Source organism: Ahaetulla prasina, chromosome 6 (assembly GCF_028640845.1).
Source record: "Ahaetulla prasina isolate Xishuangbanna chromosome 6, ASM2864084v1, whole genome shotgun sequence".
NCBI lineage: Eukaryota > Metazoa > Chordata > Lepidosauria > Squamata > Colubridae > Ahaetulla > Ahaetulla prasina.
This window is the reverse complement of record NC_080544.1, coordinates 19,538,104-19,556,554: the sequence shown is the minus strand read 5'-3', so window position 1 is coordinate 19,556,554 and position 18,451 is coordinate 19,538,104. Positions and strand designations below refer to the sequence as shown.

Below are 18,451 nucleotides of genomic sequence, written 5' to 3'. Positions count from 1 at the left end.
TCAGGTGCTTTGGAGAATAATTGACTCCCTGTTCTTTTTGGCAGCCCCTGAGATATTGGAACACTGCTATCATGTCTCTCCTAGTCCTTCTTTTCATTAAACTAGACATACCGAGTTCCTGCAACCTTCTTCCTATGTTTTAGCCTCCAGTCCCCTAATATATTTGTAACTAACTTTTTTTCAGATGCACCAATGTTTTTTCATCTGTTTATAGGTCTGCATGTCAAGTCTTCATATATTATAACACACACACAAACATATATATATAGGGGGAGAGGGAGGGAGGAGGGAGGGAGAGAGGGAGAGGGAGAGGGAGGGAGTGAGAGGGAGAGGGAGGGAGGGAGGGAGGGAGAGAGGGAGAGGGAGGGAGGGAGGGAGGGAGGGAGGGAGGGAGGGAGAGGGAGAGAGAGAGGGAGAGGGAGAGAGAGGGAGAGAGAGAGAGAATATTAGAAAGAAAGTGGACTATGGCTTGCTGTAGTGGTTAAGGCACCAGGCTAGAAACTGGGAGACAGTGAGTTCTAGTCCTTCCTTAGACAATGGACATGAAAACTGGTTGGGTGACTCAGCCCAACGCTCAATCACAGAGTTGATGGGGAGAACATAGGAGGAGCCAGGAGTATTTGGTATATTCACCATTTTGAGTTATTTATTAAAATAAAAAAAAAATCTGAAAAAGTGAAGGTTGTAATTTTCAGATTTTGCAAAATACCAAGCCTTTAATAAAAGCCTCTGTGTCTACAGTTTCTAAAGATGATTTTACCACTTTGGTGCCCCAATTTAGTTTACATCTCTAATACAGGAAAGTGTGCGCTTTTAGTGTGATTGAAGCAGGTGTGTGTGTGTGGAAAAAAATGAGATGACTCAGACTTATGATTTCTGAAGGGGAGCAAAGCAGCCACCAAAGTATAAAGAGCTATCATTGTCATCTGCTTTATTTAATATTGCCACTGGATGTCACTACTTTTCTGTGAAAATTTGGTTGTTAGAATATTTATCTAAATATGTGTACCTATCATAAAGATCACTAGTGAATTATATTACAGTTAGTATAAAGTAGTTATCTCAAGCACTCATTTTGGAGACTCTATGTATATATGTACTTGCCTTCAGTTCTAAGTTTAGTTTACTAATTGAAAATAATTAATTAAAGCTGTCCGTAATAACTATTTGGGAATAGCAATGCTCATACTGATAGTTTCACTCATATGACTGCTATGTACTAGGATATAACTGCAATTATTTTAATTTGCAGTATAGTGTGGACTACCTAATTCACACTTTCTAAACTAGGGGTCTCCAAACTTGGAAACTTTAAGACTTGTGGACTTCAACTCCCAGAATCTGAGAGGAATTCTGGCAGTTGAAGTCCACAATTCTTAAAGTTACTAAGGTTGGAGACCCCGTTCTACACTCTTTCTTCTCTTCCTTTGGATCAGGGTTGATGCCTGGGGATTGCATGGATTAATCCACACAGTTTTCTTGGCAACGTTTTGGCAAGTTGTTTTGCCATTGCTTCTTTCTTAAGGCTGAGAGAAAGTGACTGGCCAAGGTCACTCAGTTGACTTTATGCCTAAAATGGGACTAGAATTCACTTCCTCTCAGTTTCTAACCTGGTGTCTTTAATTATCCACTTCATCCACTGGTTCTCTAAACCTGCATAGACATGGAAATAATTCCCATGGAATTTATTTCCTGAAAACAATTGATGTCTTCAAGTAAGAATATGTTTGCAGTAGAAAAACATGTGTACTTTTGGTGCTATGTGAGTTAAGTCAATCTTTCAACGGTGGTGTGGTTGTTAAATCCCGGTGACTTCTACTATTGGCATAAAACAGCTCTCAGAAGTTGTGGCAATCTAGTTTCAGCAGGAGAGGGAATGAAAAAGCCATGTTGTTCATTCTTCCTTTTTTGTTTCCTGGCCTGGGGCAAGTTGCAATTTGGGAATCGAAAACCTGTTACAATCTGGCAGTAACATCCCTCCCAACCAGGGGTGCTATTCAGCAGGTTTTGACAGGTTTTGGAGAACCGGTAGCAGAAATGTTGAGTAGCTTAGAGAGCTGGCAAATACCACCTCTGGCTGGCCCCAGAGTGGGGTGGGAATGGAGATTTTGCAATATCCTTCCCCAGGAGTGGGGTGGGAATGGAGCTTTTGCAGTATCCTTCCCCTGGAGTGGGGTGGGAATGGAGCTTTTGCAGTATCCTTCCCCTGGAGTGGGGTGGGAATGGAGCTTTTGCAGTATACTTCTCCCAAGAGTAGGGTGGGAATGGAGCTTTTGCAGTATCCTTCTCCTGGAGTAGAGTGGGAATGGAGCTTTAGCAATATCCTTCTCCTGGAGTGGGGTGGGAATGGAGCTTTTGCAGTATACTTCTCCCAGGAGTAGGGTGGGAATGGAGCTTTTGCAGTATCCTTCCCCTGGAGTGGGGAGGGAACGGAGATTTTGCAGTATCCTTCCCCTGCCACGCCCACCAAGCCACGGCCACAAAACTGGTAGTAAAAGAAAATTGAATTCCACCACTGCTCCCAACCCTTCCTTTTATTAGTAATGTTAAATTACAATATTGGGGAGTTCAAGATTCTAAGATAATTTTTTAGAAATGGGGACAGGATATCCAAGACCAGATTTTCTCCTCTGTCAGCAGACCACTTCTGGAGATGCAGAGCTAGTCTATCCAGTAGGCCAGTGAACACCTTCCCAAGTAGGAACAAAATACTGAAAGATATGTGGGGGCTCCTGAAAGAGTTAAAGGAATGGGATTTCCAGCTAGTTTACATCCTGAGGCATTTAAGATTGGAGCTTTGTTCATGTTTCATATGTAGGAACACTGGAGTAGCTTTGGCTTCTAATCAGTGGTGAGATTAAAATAATTTAACAACCGGTTCTCTGCCCTAATGACCAGCTGGGTAGGCATGGCTTGATGGTCATGTGACTGTGTGGGTGTGGCCAACTCAACATCGCTCACGTCGATGGGCGCTTCGCCTTAGCTGTTACAATGTAAAAACGGTTAACCAGAGAAGTAGTTTCTGTAAACAGGGCAATAAAGATTAGGCTAGAAACACCACCAGAATGTTTCCTTCCTGCCTTCCTTACAGGATTAACCCTAGAAAGTGGAAAAATATCCAAAATAAGATTTCTTCCAACAACTGGTTCTCTGAACTGCTTAGAAAGTTAACAACCAGTTCTCCCGAATAGGTGCGAACTGGCTGAATCCCACCACTGCTTCTAGTTGAATAAGATCTGAGCCAATTGTCCCTCTTAAAAATAGAGCTATGGAGAATCACATGAAAAAGAAGGCATTTTTATACCATTCTATGAAGTCAATTTCCTAATTTACAAATAAGAAGGATGTTTCGGACTTTAGAGCAAAAGATGGACAACCTGAATCCATGCAATCAACATATGTGCTTTGACTTAGCTCAAGAGGCCTCTCTAGGCAATTTAGATCCTTTGTATGTCTTAGTGCCTCTTTCCTAAAAGTCTGCTGTTGGGAGATAGAGAGAATGGGGTGCGTGAGAAAAAGGGTGCATCAGAAGTCGGAAAAGGGGAAAGGCTTAACTTTGGCTTCTCATTTCACTCAGCGCTTGGTTGCCCTCCTTTTTGTATCAATGGCAGTGTTCCCATTACTAAAGAGGTGTAAAATGGACATCGTGTCAATTGCATCATCACAACTGCCTTCTTGACTTCTTTTTTTAAAAAAACCATATTTTGTGATTCTTCTGTTCCTCCTCATATTCTTGGTATATTCTGGAACCTAATTTCCTTGACCTTTGACTTGTCTTGAGAGAGTTGGAAGGTTTGGCTAATAAATTGTTCAAATATTTGTCCTTACTAATTAAGAATCAGACACACTCAGTACATTGGACTAGGAAACAAACTCCACAGGAAGGTTATAGCTACTTTTCTTGAGATTATTAACAGAATCTTGCAACTCTAATTGCACCATATCCTCCTCCTCCTCCTTATACCCCAGTGAAAGAAATGTTTATAATAATAATAATAACAGAGTTGGAAGGGACCTTGGAGGTCTTCTAGTCCAACCCCCTGCCCAGGCAGGAAACCCTACACCATTTCAGACAAATGGTTATCCAACATTTTCTTAAACATTTTCTTAAAAATTTAAAAAAAGTTTGTTTTAGTCACTTCTGAATTTTATCTTGTTTGTCGGGACTTAAAAAAAAATAAGCCCCTTTTACCTAGACAATAATGAGTCTTCCATATTTCTGTCAAGGTCATCTTCCTTACTTTCTATGTTATGTTGTCCTTTAATTAGTTACAACCTGCTCTAGTTTAAAGTAGATAAGGATGGGGGGGGAGGGGATAAAAAAAGTCAACATGGGAGCTCCAACTATGTGATTAAGGTTGTGTTCCGTGTTTATATGTGTCAACACAGGTAATTAAAAAAATCGGATGTTCTTGATTTCTATTAAGTACTTGGTCTTTGTCTCATTTCTTCTACTTCTCTCTTTCATGCCATAATCTCTGCTTTCATACTCTTTCCTCAAGCACATTCTCAGTTCTGTCCTTCATTGCAAACATATACTCCATGAATTCTCCTTGCTAATACTATTTACTCCAATTTAGTATGTAGATTTGCCCACTTGGAAGTGATTTCCTTCCCCATTTTAGCTTTATTATATTGCAAAGGAGAAAATAAATGATTGCGGCAGTAGCCAATAACAACAGCAACAATAACAACAGAGTTGGAAGGGACCTTGGAGGTCTTCTAGTCCAACCCCCTGCCCAGGCAGGAAACCCTACATCACTTCAGACAAATGGTTATCCAACATTTTCTTAAAAATTTCCAGTGTTGAAGCATTTACAACTTCTGCAGGCTAGTTGTTCCACTCATTAATTGTTCTGACTGCCAGGAAATTTCTCCTTAGTTCTTCTCTCCTTGATGAGTTTTCACCCATTGCTTCTTGTTCTACCCTCAGGTGCTCTGGAGAATAGTTTGACTCCCTCTTCTTTGTGGCAACCCCTGAGATATTTGAACACTGCTATCATGTCTCCCCTAGTCCTTCTTTTCATTAAACTAGACATACCCAGTTCTTCATGAAGTGTGAGAATTTTTGAATTAATACAGTGAGTGGGATGAGGAAAACCCTTCGGTATAGCCCATAATAGACTTTATTAGTCCAACTAGTATTGGCTCTACTCAATTACCCTTTAATTTTCAAAGGTGATGGCTGAATGGCGGGTCTGCATTAATTCCAGATTGATAATGAGTTGTGTGTAAAGTTTGTCCCTACCTGGCAACTGATACCTTGAAGAATTTGAAATAGATTTATAATTTCCTTTCTCTTTTGATCTTATTAGTTCTAACTTGTATTCCCCTTAAAAAAATTCCATTTGTTCGCTGAAGTCTGATCTTAGTGAATTTAGTACTTTGTTATGAAAATTATTTCAGTGTTTCTCACTCTTGGCGACTTTAAAATGGGTGGACTTCAATCCCCAAATTCCTCAGTCAGAAAGCCTGGGTGGGGAATTCTGGGAGTTGAACTCTACTAGCATTAAAGTCAACAAGGTTGGGAAACATTGTTGTATCTTAATTTTTGCTCCAGCCATTAACAATCTATATAATAACCAGGGGTGGTATTCACTTACTTGTGAATTTGCATATGTGAGTGTACACATCCCATTCACATATGCGCCCGGCCTTCCACGCATGTGCTTTGCTGGTGCACATGCCTTCCACACATGCGCCCGGCCACAAAAACCTAAATAGGCCTAAATAGGATGGCATAGAACTGAGGTGGTTGGGCAGGCCAATCCACAATTTCCTCTACTGGTTTGGGCAAACCGGTCTGAACCAGCTGAATAACACCTCTGATAATAACATACCTTGTGTAGGTGTTCCCCCATAAATATACAGACATGTGCAGAAACCACTGCATAGCATGTCAAGAAAAAATACATTTGCCATAGCCTTTGCTGCCATATTTGTGATCTTGCAATCTTTCACTGGGCCAGCTTTTCCCATGAGGAAAAGAAGGGTTTTGCAGTGATGCTTGTATCCCCCAAGATACAGCAGAGCTGTGTGTCCATCATTCCTATTAATGAGCAAGGAGAACTTTAATTTCATTGTAATAAATGTAGGGCAGATGTTGTGCAGTTCAAGATTCCCAGATATTATTTAGCTCGACATAAGAGGATTGGCGGTGCAGTTGCCCATCTCCCTGTGTCAAGCAAGTTACCTGCCAGAATCCCTTCTGCTGCCTGCTATGAAAGCTAGGTGAAAGGGTTCACCTTGGCAAGACACAGGGTGGAAGCCATTGGCTACTCTTTTTTATTTTTTATTTTTGCCTGTTACACAAAATAATGAATTAAAGCCTTATTTTCAGTTTTCAGCACCTGGATCCAATTTTATTAAATGTTGCTTGTTTAAAAAAAAATTCAGTAGACCGAGGTTGTTGGCAGGGTTCAGTGGAAACTGCACACAATTGGCCAGCAGTTCCTTTTTAAGAGAGCTGTAGCCATAATAAAAACACTCATCTGCATATCTAAACCCAAGAAGTCCTTCCAGTGGAAATACAATTAATTGACTTTCTACATGCTGGGATATTATTTTTCCCCCCATATTAATTCTGTCTTGTTAGGAGGATGAGGAGCTATTCACATTAATATCCCTCTCTTTGACATTTGTCAAACATCAATATTCTCATCAGTTTCCTTTAAAAAAAAACCTCCCACCTCTGACAACATCTCAATTGGCACATTATTCTATTCTTTGAGTTTTCTGCATAGGCCTATTCCAATGAGGGGTTTCTTTCCTTCAGCAATATACTATACTCAAATTCACTCCCCGCATTTGCTTTTCAGCATAATAGAAAACACGAAGACTTGGAACAAGCCAAGAATTGCCATGTTTTCATATCAAAATGGTCTCTGCCCAGCATGCTGAAGTATGCAATTAATGCAAATAAAGAGTCAAAAGCCAGTTGAACCATTTTTAGTGCATCACTTTTGATAGAATTATTATTATTATTTTGCACTTTGAATATGAACAGCTAGTGGTATAACCATTGGTTCATACAGGGTACATAGATAACTTTAGTGTTCAAGATTTTTTACAGCAAGCCAAAGTGGATATATATACATTTAGTTACACGTTGGTCCTTTGATGTCACACAATATATGCATCTTTATGGTCATGTAGTATGTATTTCAGAAAGGCTATCAAATATTAGGAAATCACATGTGCTGTATAAAGCGATCTATGCATATTTGGCTGAATTATTTGATTCTCAGCTTTCAACGAATATGTATGTTCCATATTATGAAGCAGATTCACTTCCTTTCCAGTTCTTTCTCATTGAAGGGGGGGGAAAAAAGCCATTTTATTACCCGAAAGTCACTTTAAGATAGACGTGCTCACATTGCTGGAACATTTCGGGTGATTTTATTTATCCCGCCCCCCCCCCCCCCAAAAAAAATCAGGGATGGCCAGAGAATATGGATGCTTTTTTCCCCCCTCGATTGCTGCAGTGCATCTTCTTTATAGAACCACCCCCCCTCTCCCAAGTGGTCAGAAATGGGCAGCGTACAAAGCTAAATCAAGTTATGCAATAGAAGCGGTGAAGTTTTTTCCCATCTATTATAAACAAATAAAACTATCTCTGCCAGGGACTCATTGACTGTAATTTGTAAGAAAATGTCAAGAGGAGAAGACATTGGGGCATTTTTAAAAAAATACTCAGAACAAGTTGAGGTGGATAATGCCCTGAATTATCCCTGCCCATCATCATGATTCCCATCACCAATGCATTAAAAGATAAATAAAACATGCCTTATAAAATGTAATTCAGCACTGATCGATCCCTTCCTCCTCTGCCTCGCCTATTGATCCATTGACTTTTCCTAAAGAGAATCCTTCGGATGTGCTTTCCCTTCGATTGGCAAAGGTCCCAGTTTCCCTACAAGCTTCTCCCTGTTGCTGTGCTGTATTTAAAAATGTAGCTCCCATCAGCTTTCTAAATACCCCAAAATGGCACATTGCATAACTGAAACCACTGAAGACAACGTTGCCCTTTTTTTTTTTTTTTTTGGGGGAAGGAAGAAGGAAAAAAAAATGACGGATTTAAGGACTCCATCGTCAATCACATTAATGCCTTTGACACAGAATGAAAACGGAATGTCTAATGAGCAAGTCTAATGCCGGAAGTGGCTCTAGCCTTTGCAACTGTACATTTCAGCTCCTCTAATTGCATCAGTAAGGAATTTGGACCCCCTCGTTTAATGAATGCCTTTTGACTATTTTCTGAAAGGCAAAGGGGCTGTGAGAAGGGAGACAACACTAGCATCTTTGATCAAAAACCACCACAGACAGTTTTCAATTGGAAGTTATCAGTTCTGCAAACTGTATTGTCCTAAGAGCTGCACAGTGAATCTTGCCCTGTTCCACCCCTTCTTTTGAAAGGTATGATTACTCCCCACCCCCACCCCCCTTCGCTTAGCCAACCGATTCCCCTTTCTCCCAACCTGGATAGCTCTGGAGGCTATCCAGAGCTAACACCAGGCTTCTTAGGTGCCTTGCACTAGATAGAAATCAAGCATTCTCCCAGGGTTGTCCCTGCACCATCCTATGCCAAAACAAGTCCTGGAATGTATATGAAGCTACAGCACACCTGGCGTTATAGCATGTTGCCCTTGAAGCATGTCGTGAATTTCAGCATTGTGTCTGCTTTTCCACCGTTCTTCCCCATCCTTAATCTTTGTGCGCAAACGTGTTGCTTAGGGAGGGGGACCCTTCCACGTTTGGATGGGAACGACCCAGCACTGCAGCTGTTTTGGATGTGCAAGAAAAGTTTTCTCTCCGAGGGTAAAAACAGTCAAACGGATAAAATGAGTAAAGTGGCTGCACAAACAGAGGCTGGGCAAACCTGAGCTCAGACTTCACACGGTTCCTTGTGGAGGGAGGAAAAAAGCGTAAGGGAAAGGCTAACTTGCACTGACTGGAGCAGGGGTCTCCAACCTTGGCAACTTTAAGACTTGTGGACTTCAACTCCCAGAATACCTCAGCCAGCAAAGCTGGCTGAGGAATTCTGGGAGTTGAAGTCCACAAGTCTAAAAGTTGCCAAGGTTGGAGACCCCTGGATTGGAGGACACCTGATATGACAGGTTATAGTTGAAAAGCGAAAGAAGTGCAACCCAAACAGTGTTTAAAAATACGAGAGCGGTTCCTTACCTCGCATTCCCTGGAGCCTCCTTTGCTGTACGTGCAAGGCCCCGTCCCGTTGAGCAGCATCTCGCTGGTCTCGCTGTTGGTGGGCTTATAGTCAACATAAAATTCCTGGGTGGTTGGAGTCATTTGCTTCAGTGACTGTCGTTTCTTTTTCCTGTGCCGTCGCATTAGTGAGCGTTGCTGCAATTGCTTCATGCTGGTAGGGTAGCGCTTCCAGGACACGTAGATGACCAGCAGAATCACCAGCACGGACAAGAAGAGGGCCACGCTCCCAGCAATTATTTTATGGAAGGAGATCTGCTCAGTGCTGTGCTCGGGCCCGGAGCTGGCCTCGGGGGCCCCTGTGGTGGGGGGCAGGGGAGGCTGGCTGTCGTGCTTAGGTCGGATGACCTTTGGTTTAAAGGTGGGCTTGGGGGCAGCCTGTGGCACGTCAAACCTTTCTGTAGTACTTTTGCCACAGATGCTATAATTTTTCACGGCATCTATAACAGTCACCCCTTGCAGTTCTTTGGGGCTGGCGCAAATAATGGTATTTTCCCTCAGCCCTTTGAAACTTTTAAGCCAGTTTACCAGGGAGCAAATGTTTCTGCTGCATTCCCATATATTCCCAGCGAGGCTGATGTCATTCAGAGATATCCAGGAATCCAAAATCTCTTGGCCAATAAATGTGAGCTTGTTGGAATCCAGGTTGAGGCGCTGCAAATTGGGCACACACTGGAAAACACTTGGTCCACTGAAAGCTTCTATTTCATTTCCTGATAAATCAAGCCTTTGTAATGAGCTCCAAGTCCAAGACATGGTTTGTCCTATAACACTGATTTTATTCCACTGTAAATAAAGGTTCTGTAGGCTGACCAGCCTTGGAAAAAGTGCCAAGTTAAGCTTAGAAAACTGATTGTGCTCCAGGTGCAGCTCCTTCAGTCTGATCATGCCGGCAAAGACATTCCTTGCGAGGCTCCGGATCCTGTTGTAACCCAGGTCTAAGAGTTCCAGGTTCCTACAATCCTGGAAAATCCGAACTGGGATCGTTCTCAGGGAATTGGATCTCAGGTGTAAACTCAGCAGCTTCCTTAAGCCTCTGAATTGCTCTGCGCCCAGGGAATGCAGCTGATTGTAAGAGAGATCCAAATTTCGGAGGTTTGTTACGGGCCTGAAGGTGTTATTAAGAAAAAAGGCGATTCTGTTGGAACTCAGAATTAACTCTTTCAGTCTGCGTATTCCATTGAAAGCGTTTTCGTCGATGCTGCCAATGTGATTATGGTCTAAGTAGAGCCAGGTAAGTTGATTAAGACCTTTAAATTGGTTGTATTTTAGTTTCTGAAGGCTGTTGTACCGCAAGGACAACCCTAAACAACCAGCTGATATACTGGAGGGTATCTCTTGTAATTTCTGGGACTCGCAGTATACCATTTTGCCTTCACACCTACAGCCCTTAGGGCATCCACGTTCAGCAGACGAAAGCATTGTCAGTAACACAGTGGGAGCTATTACCAGGGCTACTGCTGATCCGCTCAGTAGCCTAAATGCATTGAAACCTGAAAATAGAAATAACTTAGAAAAGTTATCCCCCCCAAAAAAAACCCAGTCCAAATATTTGTCAGTCATGCTCAGGAAGGCTACCACAATAAAGAGGGGGGGAAAAACACCCCCACCCCACAGAAGAAGTACTTTGCAAGCAGTTTTTATTTTACTCCCTCCCCCATAACCCACCCACCCCTCTGCCCTATTTTAAGGCGACAAATCTAATAAAGGGAAAGCAAGAACCCATGTAAGCCAGACCGAGCCAAACTGAATCACACACCGAAAACGTATCTCCAGTCGTAGCTTGCACGGAGGCCAATCTACAGGGTGATTAACACAGAAGCATTGCAGGGATTGCTGTAGGCTTTTACTAGAAAGGAATGAAATGGAAACATACCCATCCTTTGTGTTTTCAAAGGTCGTCCTTAGCTCTTTTGCTTTTTCCTAGGGGCCACAAACATGACAGCCCCTGTCAGCTGTTCTTTGGTGAATCAAGCCTTGCTGATACCCAGGAAGCAAAATTGGACCTCCTGGGAAATGGACCGATTTTGGATCATTATCCTTTGCCAGGCAAGCAGAACATCCCAGGAGCAAATAAATCCCAACCCAGCCTTGGCAGCGGAAAGTCAAGTTCTTCCTAGGTGATAAGGTCTTCATGGGTGATGTGGTTTGGAATCTTTCACATTGCAGACTCGGCTTCTTTCAAATCTCCCGTGGCAAAGCTTGAGAGGTTCCTCCAAGTGACGCTCGGCTGTCTGAATTCACCCATCTGTATTCCACTGGGGCAGCCCAGTTATCATAGTCTGCACCCTCAATCCGGCTAAGGAAGCTGCGCTGGAGCAGAGAAGCCAGGATGACCCGGTACAATGAACAAGCACTGTTCACTTCTGCATCCTGTCACTCCGAACGCTTCTCTGACTGTTGCTTTGGTTTCAGTAAATGCAGTCTTATGTAAAGCTGCCCCCAGTGGCGAAGAATATTACGGGCATGTGCAGAAATGCCTCCTTCCTTCTCTCTCTCTCTCTCTTTTCTCTCTCTCTCCTCCCCCCCCCATTCTTTTTCAATCTTGCAAATGAATTAGCTCTGTGCTGGGAAATGAGTGATTGTTCTGGGTCACTAAATAGCGGCAGACTGGACAACCTCGCCGTGCCCTAGTGAAACAGTAGTTTTGGCTGCACCCTCCTTTCCTCACAATGCCCCCCTCCTCCTTCAGATAATTTAGCCGAGCCTTTTGTGTTCAACATCTGCTGCTGGGACTTTTCGTGAGCATGCAGCACAATTGTCACTTTTCATTTAGGCGTGAAGGAAGCGCACAAGTTTAATGCATAAATATTCTGGCGCCTCAACCAGGAATGCGATCGAACACTTCTCTGTGCAATGTGATTTTGAGACACAACTAATCCAGGTTATTCCTTTGTTATTGGATAAGATCGATGAGTATCATGAGAAACTAAGGCTTGGTGAGCAGCGGGACAATAACTTTTGCTTGTTTGTAGACACAGCTCTCTGTGCTGAAGGGGGTCATTCTGAATGTTTTACCTACATCATTTGAAAGCTACAGGACTCTCATACAAATCTGCCCTGATATCTGAGGGCTACTTAGATGAGGGAATAGAAGGGGAACTTACCAAATTTGCAGATGATACTAAGCTGGCAGGAATAGCCAACACCTGGAAGATAGGCTCAAGATCCAGATGGATCTTGACAGACTTGAACACTGGGCCCTATCTAACAAAATGAAATTCAATGTAGACAAAAGTAAAGTCTTACACTTAGGCAAGAAAAACCAAAAGTAAACATGTAGACAGGGTGAAACCAGGCTTAATAGCAGTAACTGTGAGAGGGATCTTGGAGTCTCCGTGGACAAAACCAGCTAAATATGAGGCAGCAGTCTGCAGCGGCAGCCAAAAAAGCCAATGCAATCCTAAACTGTATTAACAGAGGGATACAATCAAGATCAAGTGAGGTACTAATACCAGTCTATAAAGCCTTAGTAAGACCACACCTAGAATATTGCATCCCATTTTGGTCACCACACTATAAAAAAAGATGTTGAGACTCTAGAAAAAGTGCAGAGAAGAGCAACCAGGATGATTAGGGGACTGGAGGCTAAAACGTATGATGAACAGTTGCAGGAACTGGGCATGGCTAGTCTAGTGAAGAGAAGGACCAGGGGAGAAATGATATTCTCCGATATTTGAGGGTCTGCCACAGAGAGAGTCAAGCTATTTTCCAAGGCACCTGAAGGCCAGACAAGGAATAATGGATGGAAACTGATCAAGGAGAGATTCAACCTAGAAATAATCTAATCTAATCTAATCTAATCCTGAAATTTTACTGCAGAGCCCCTGTTCCACCATTATCTGACTGTGGCTGGAGGGCATGAGGCAAAGCTGAACCTGTAGCTGCTCAGTTTCTATTCAGGCTGTTAGTTTGGCACCATTTTTTAAAAAAATAACTTTATTACTGCAATTCGGGATCCGTTTACTTTAGTTTTATAATGTTAAATGTGAACTTTGTGCCATTTTTATTAACTTAAGTGTTGAGTTCGGAGATTGAGGAGGCAGGAGGCAGGTCGTGTGTAACAACAGCTCAAGCATAGGCGAACCTCTCCTTATATACTATTCTGGCTGAGGCACCAGCCAATCACCAACAAATATTTTCCTTCCAAAAGTTCCCTCCAAAAGTCAAATACATTAAGTATGTTTGTAGAATGACAAGATGGACTTTATTCTGGCGTACAAAAAGTGCTTGGATGCAATGCAGCTTTCCTGCCTATCTTGATCGCCTACCATGTCCACGAAAAATATGGATACTCAAGGCTTTGCAAAAGTGAAGCTTTTTTATCCTGCCCATTCATTTAGGCGGGAGTCTTCCCTAGGGAAATTTTGATAGATTTTGTTAGAAAGAAGACAACAGATCAAGTCCTATAGCAGGATTTTTAACGCAAGCTTGAAAATGACAGTTGAAAACATATTTTAACAGATTCTTAACAGATTAACAGAGTTGGAAGGGACTTTGTAAACAGTGGTGAAATCCAATTTTTTTTTAACTACCGGTTCTGTGGGCGTGACTTGGTGGGTGTGGTGTGATTTGATGGGCATGGCAGGGGAAGGATACTGCATCCCACCCCACTCCTGGGGGAAGGATATTGCAAAATCTCCATTCCCACCCCACTCTAGGGCCAGCCAGAGGTGGTAACTGCCGGTTCTCCAAACAACTCAAAATTTCCACTACTGGTTCTCCAAACTACTCAAAATTTCTGCTACCGGTTTTCTGAACTGCTCAAAATTTCCGCTACCGGTTCTCCAGAACCTGTCAGAACCTGCTGGATTTCACCCCACTTGTGAGTCATCTAGGCCAAACCCCCCACCCAAACAAACGCTACACTATTTCTGACAGGTGGCAATCCAGTCTCTTCTTGAAAGCTTCCAGTGATGAAGCTTCCACAATTTCCAAAGGCAAGCTGTTTCATTGATTGATTGCTCTCACTGTCAGAAAGTTTCTTCTTATTTCTAGGTTGAATCTCTCCTTGATCAGTTTCCATCCATTATTCCTTGTCTGGCCTTCTGGTGCCTTGGAAAATAGCTTGACCCCCCTCCTCTCTGTGGCAGCCCCTCAAATATTGGAAGATGGCTATGATGTCTCCCCTGGTCCTTCTCTTCACTAGACCAGCCATGCCCCGTTCAATATTAGTTTTGAAATAGATTCTTATTAGAATTCTGTGTAAGATAAAAGAATGTACCTTTTTGTCTCAAAACTTAAAAGAGAAAAGGATCCCATTTCAGTGGAATAAATTGGAAGGCATCATTTTTACCTTTCAATAGAGATTTAGACTGAATTCAGTTCAGAAGATAAGAGGGTTTTTTATTTTAGAAAGATATAAATGAGAATTGGAGGAGATGGAAATGGAGGTTTCAGAGGAAACGATGTAATAGTCACTACGCTACAGGAATTGGAAAAATATATTACTAAATTAGGCGCTACAGGTGTGGACTTTCCTAAATTTTGGGCTGAACTATGGATTACAAGTGTTTAACATGGAATTTAAATGGAGCAAATGTTCCTCAAAAAAGGAAAGAAATATTTCGTTATTAAAAAAAAAAAGTAAAGTAGGACATATCTATCTATCTATCTATCTATCTATCATCTATCTATCTATCTATCTATCATCTATATCTATCTACTTTATCTCTCTCATCTCTCTCTCTATATATATATATATATCTATATATATCTATATATCAATTGTATCTATCTATCTATCTATCTATCTATCTATCTATCTATCTATCTATTAAGTGTATTTATCTATCTCTCTATCTCTATCTATCTGTCTCTCTCTCTCTCTCTTTTATCTTATCTTATCTATCTATCTATCTATCTATCTATCTATCTATCTATCTATCTATCTATCTATCTATCTATCGTGGGACAAGATTTGACTTCGGCAAGAAATTGCAGACAATATCATTTTTGAATAATGACTATAAGTTGCAATTTTGCAAAATTTTATTCATGACGATCAGTTAAGGTTTTTACCTAAAAGTTAGTTGAAAGATGATGTTAGAACTATGTTAGATATTTTTTGGAATATTTGGAACAGCATAATGAAAAAGAAGCTGCATCAATCTTTTTAGATGCAGAGAAGATTTTTGACAATTAAAACTGAATTTTCTTTTGAACTGGTTTTGGAATTAAGGAGAAACTTTTATAAAATGGGTGAAATTGATTTATACTTCACAGATGGTACAAATAATCATTAATGCAAGTTTAACCAAAGCATGTGAGATACAAAAAGGAACACAACAAAGTTGTTCTTTGTCCCCTCTTTTGCTTATTTTAGTTCTTGAAATATTAACATAACATAACATAACATCAGAGTTGGAAGGGACCTTGGAGGCCTTCTAGTCCAACCCCCTGCCCAGGCAGGAAACCCTACACCATCTCAGTCAGATGGTTATCCAACATTTTCTTAAAAATTTCCAGTGTTGGAGCATTCACAACTTCTGAAGGCAAGTCGTTCCACTTATTAATTGTTCTAACTGTCAGGAAATTTCTCCTTAGTTCTAAGTTGCTTCTTTCCTTGATCAGTTTCCACCCATTGCTTCTTGTTCTACCCTCAGGTGCTCTGGAGAACAGCCCAACTCCCACTTCTCTGTGGCAGCCCCTGAGATATTGGAACACTGCTATCATGTCTCCCTAGTCCTTCTTTTTGTTAAACTAGACATACCCAGTTCCTGCAACCGTTCTTCATATGTTTTATCCTCCAGTCCCTAATCATCTTTGTTGCTCTTCTCTGCACTCTTTCTAGAGTCTCAACATCTTTTTACATCGTGGCGACCAAAACTGGATGCAATATTCCAAGTGTGGCCTTACCAAGGCATTATAAAGTGGTACTAGCACTTCACGTGATCTTGATTCTATCCTCTGTTTATGCAGCCCAGAACTGTGTTGGCTTTTTAACAGCTGCTGCACACTGCTGGCTCATATCTAAATGGTTATCCACTAGGACTCCAAGATCCCTCTCACAGGTACTACTATTGAGCAAGGTACCACATATACGGTACTGGTGCATTTTGTTTTTGGCCTAAATGTAGAACCTTACTTTTTCACTGTTGAATTTCATTTTGTTAGATAGCGCCCAATGTTCAAGTCTGTCAAGATCTTTCTGTAACTTGAGCCTATCTTCTGGAGTGTTGGCTATTCCTGCCAGCTTGGTGTCATCTGCAAATTTGATGAGTTCCCCATCTATCCCTCGTCCAAGTCATTGATGAAGATGTTAAAGAGTACTGGGCCTAAAACAGAGCATTGGGGTACTCCACTGCATACTTCCCTCCATGTGGATGTAGTTCCGTTGAGGACTACACGTTGAGTGCGGTTGGTCAGCCAGTTACGAATCCATCTGGTGGTGGTGCTGTCTAACCCACATTTTCTACTTTATCTAGTAGTAGGTTATGGTCTACTTTATCAAATGCTTTACTGAAGTCCAAGTAAATTATATCAACAGCATTCCTCTGGTCTACTAATTTTGTCATTTTGTCAAAGAATGCGATAAGATTAGTCTGGCATGATCTGTTTTGACAAACCCATGTTGGCTTTTGGTTATTACTTTGTTTGCTTCTAGGTGTTCCGTGATTCGTTGCTTGATTATCTTTTCCAGAATCTTCCCCGGTATTGAGGTCAGACTGATAGGTCTGTAGTTTCCTGGGTCCGGTGTTTTTCCTTTTTGAAGATGGGAACTACATCAGCTCTTTTCCAGTCCTCTGGCAGCTCCCTGTGCTCCAGGATCTTTGAAAGATATAGTTCAGTGGTTCTGAGATCACGTCTGCCAGTTCCTTCAGAACCTTGGGGTGTAATCCATCCGGTCCTGGTGATTTGAACTCGTCTAGGGTAGACAGGTGTTCACTTACCATTTTCTTCCCTATTTTAACTTGTGTTTCTAATCTGTTTTTTGTAGTGCTGTTTTTGATAGGTTGGATTGTTTTTCCTTTTGTGTAAAGACAGATGCAAAATATGAGTTAAGTAGATCTGCTTTCTCCCTGTTGCTTGTCATCTTCTTGCCACTTTCTCCCAGCAATGGGCCAATTGTTTCCTTGACTTTTTTCTTGTTTTTAACATGTTGGAAGAAGCTTTTTTTATTATTTTTTACTTTTGTCGCTAGCCTTTGTTCATTGTGAGCCTTAGCTTTCCTCACTTCATCTTTACAGGCTCGGGCTATTTGCTGATATTCTGCCTTAGTTATTTGCCCCTCTTTCCACTTTTTATATTTGTCCTTTTTGTCTTTCAATTTGTCAGATAGTTCTTTATGCATCCATGCTGGTTTCTTTTGTGATCTACTATTTTTCTTCTTCATTGGTATTGTGTTAGACTGTGCTTTTATAATCTCACTTTTCAAAATTTCCCAAGCTTCTTGAGTTGTTTTCCCCCTGAGGATTCTCATCCATTGAATCCTTCTCAAGATCTCTCTAAGTTTATTGAAATTAGCTCTCTTAAAGTCCAAGACTCTAGTTTGACTTTGTTCTACTACTTGTATTTGCTTAATGTTGAATTCCAATATTGCGTGGTCACTTGCCCCAAGGTTCCTGTAGCTTCAACACCTTCTATCATTTCATCTCTGTTAGTGAGAATTAAGTCCAATATGGCTGATCCCTTGTCGCCTTCTCTATTTTTGGGAAACAAAGTTGTCTGCTAGGTTTGTTAGGAACCTGTTGGATCTTCCACTTGGTGCAGAGTTTGTTTCCCAGTTGATGTCAGGGTAGTTAAAATCCCCATTACTACTGTGATGTGCTTCCTACATACCTTAGTTAGCTGACTAGCAAAAGTTCATCTACTTCCTCTGTTTGGTTGGGTGGCCTATAGTATAGACCTATGGCAATATCGTTTTCACCCTTTTATATTGACCCAAATACATTCAAGATGATTTTCATCATTGTTGTGCTCTATTTCTGTAGAGATGTAGTTATTTCTTATATATAGTGCAACTCCACCTCCTCTTTTATTTGGTCTATTTCTTTTAAATAATTTATATCCCTCTAGCTGTATGTTCCATTTGTCAGTTTCATCCCACCAAGTTTCCGTAATGGCAACAATATCATATCTACCCTCATTTACTTGGTTCTAATTCACCCTGTTTATTCCTCATACTCTGTGCATTGGTGTATAGACATTTGAGTCCATTTGGATTGATCTTGTGTTTACTGTCTACATAACCTGTGTTGACTGCCCTACTTTCATGCCACCTGTTGGT

The 18,451-nt window shown here is 41.4% G+C and overlaps 2 protein-coding genes across 3 annotated transcripts in view; one reads left to right on the top strand and one right to left on the bottom strand.

Annotated features, from left to right (window-relative positions):
* The window catches only part of LRRTM3 (leucine rich repeat transmembrane neuronal 3), a 160,004-nt gene extending 148,401 nt beyond the window's left edge, over window positions 1–11,603 (bottom strand). Inside the window, exons 1-2 of one of the 2 annotated variants that reach the window (XM_058187695.1) lie at window positions 11,099–11,603; window positions 9,184–10,715 (exon numbers count right to left, since the gene is read on the bottom strand). In XM_058187695.1, the coding sequence (XP_058043678.1) occupies window positions 9,184–10,715; window positions 11,099–11,102 (1,536 nt within the window). In that variant the 5' untranslated portion in view covers window positions 11,103–11,603. Of the gene's footprint in view, window positions 1–9,183; window positions 10,786–11,098 lie in introns of those variants that run through there. The other variant, XM_058187694.1, reaches the window with a different exon arrangement.
* CTNNA3 (catenin alpha 3) overlaps window positions 1–18,451 on the top strand; it is a 1,121,082-nt gene that overhangs the window by 437,041 nt on the left and 665,590 nt on the right. The window lies entirely within an intron of this gene.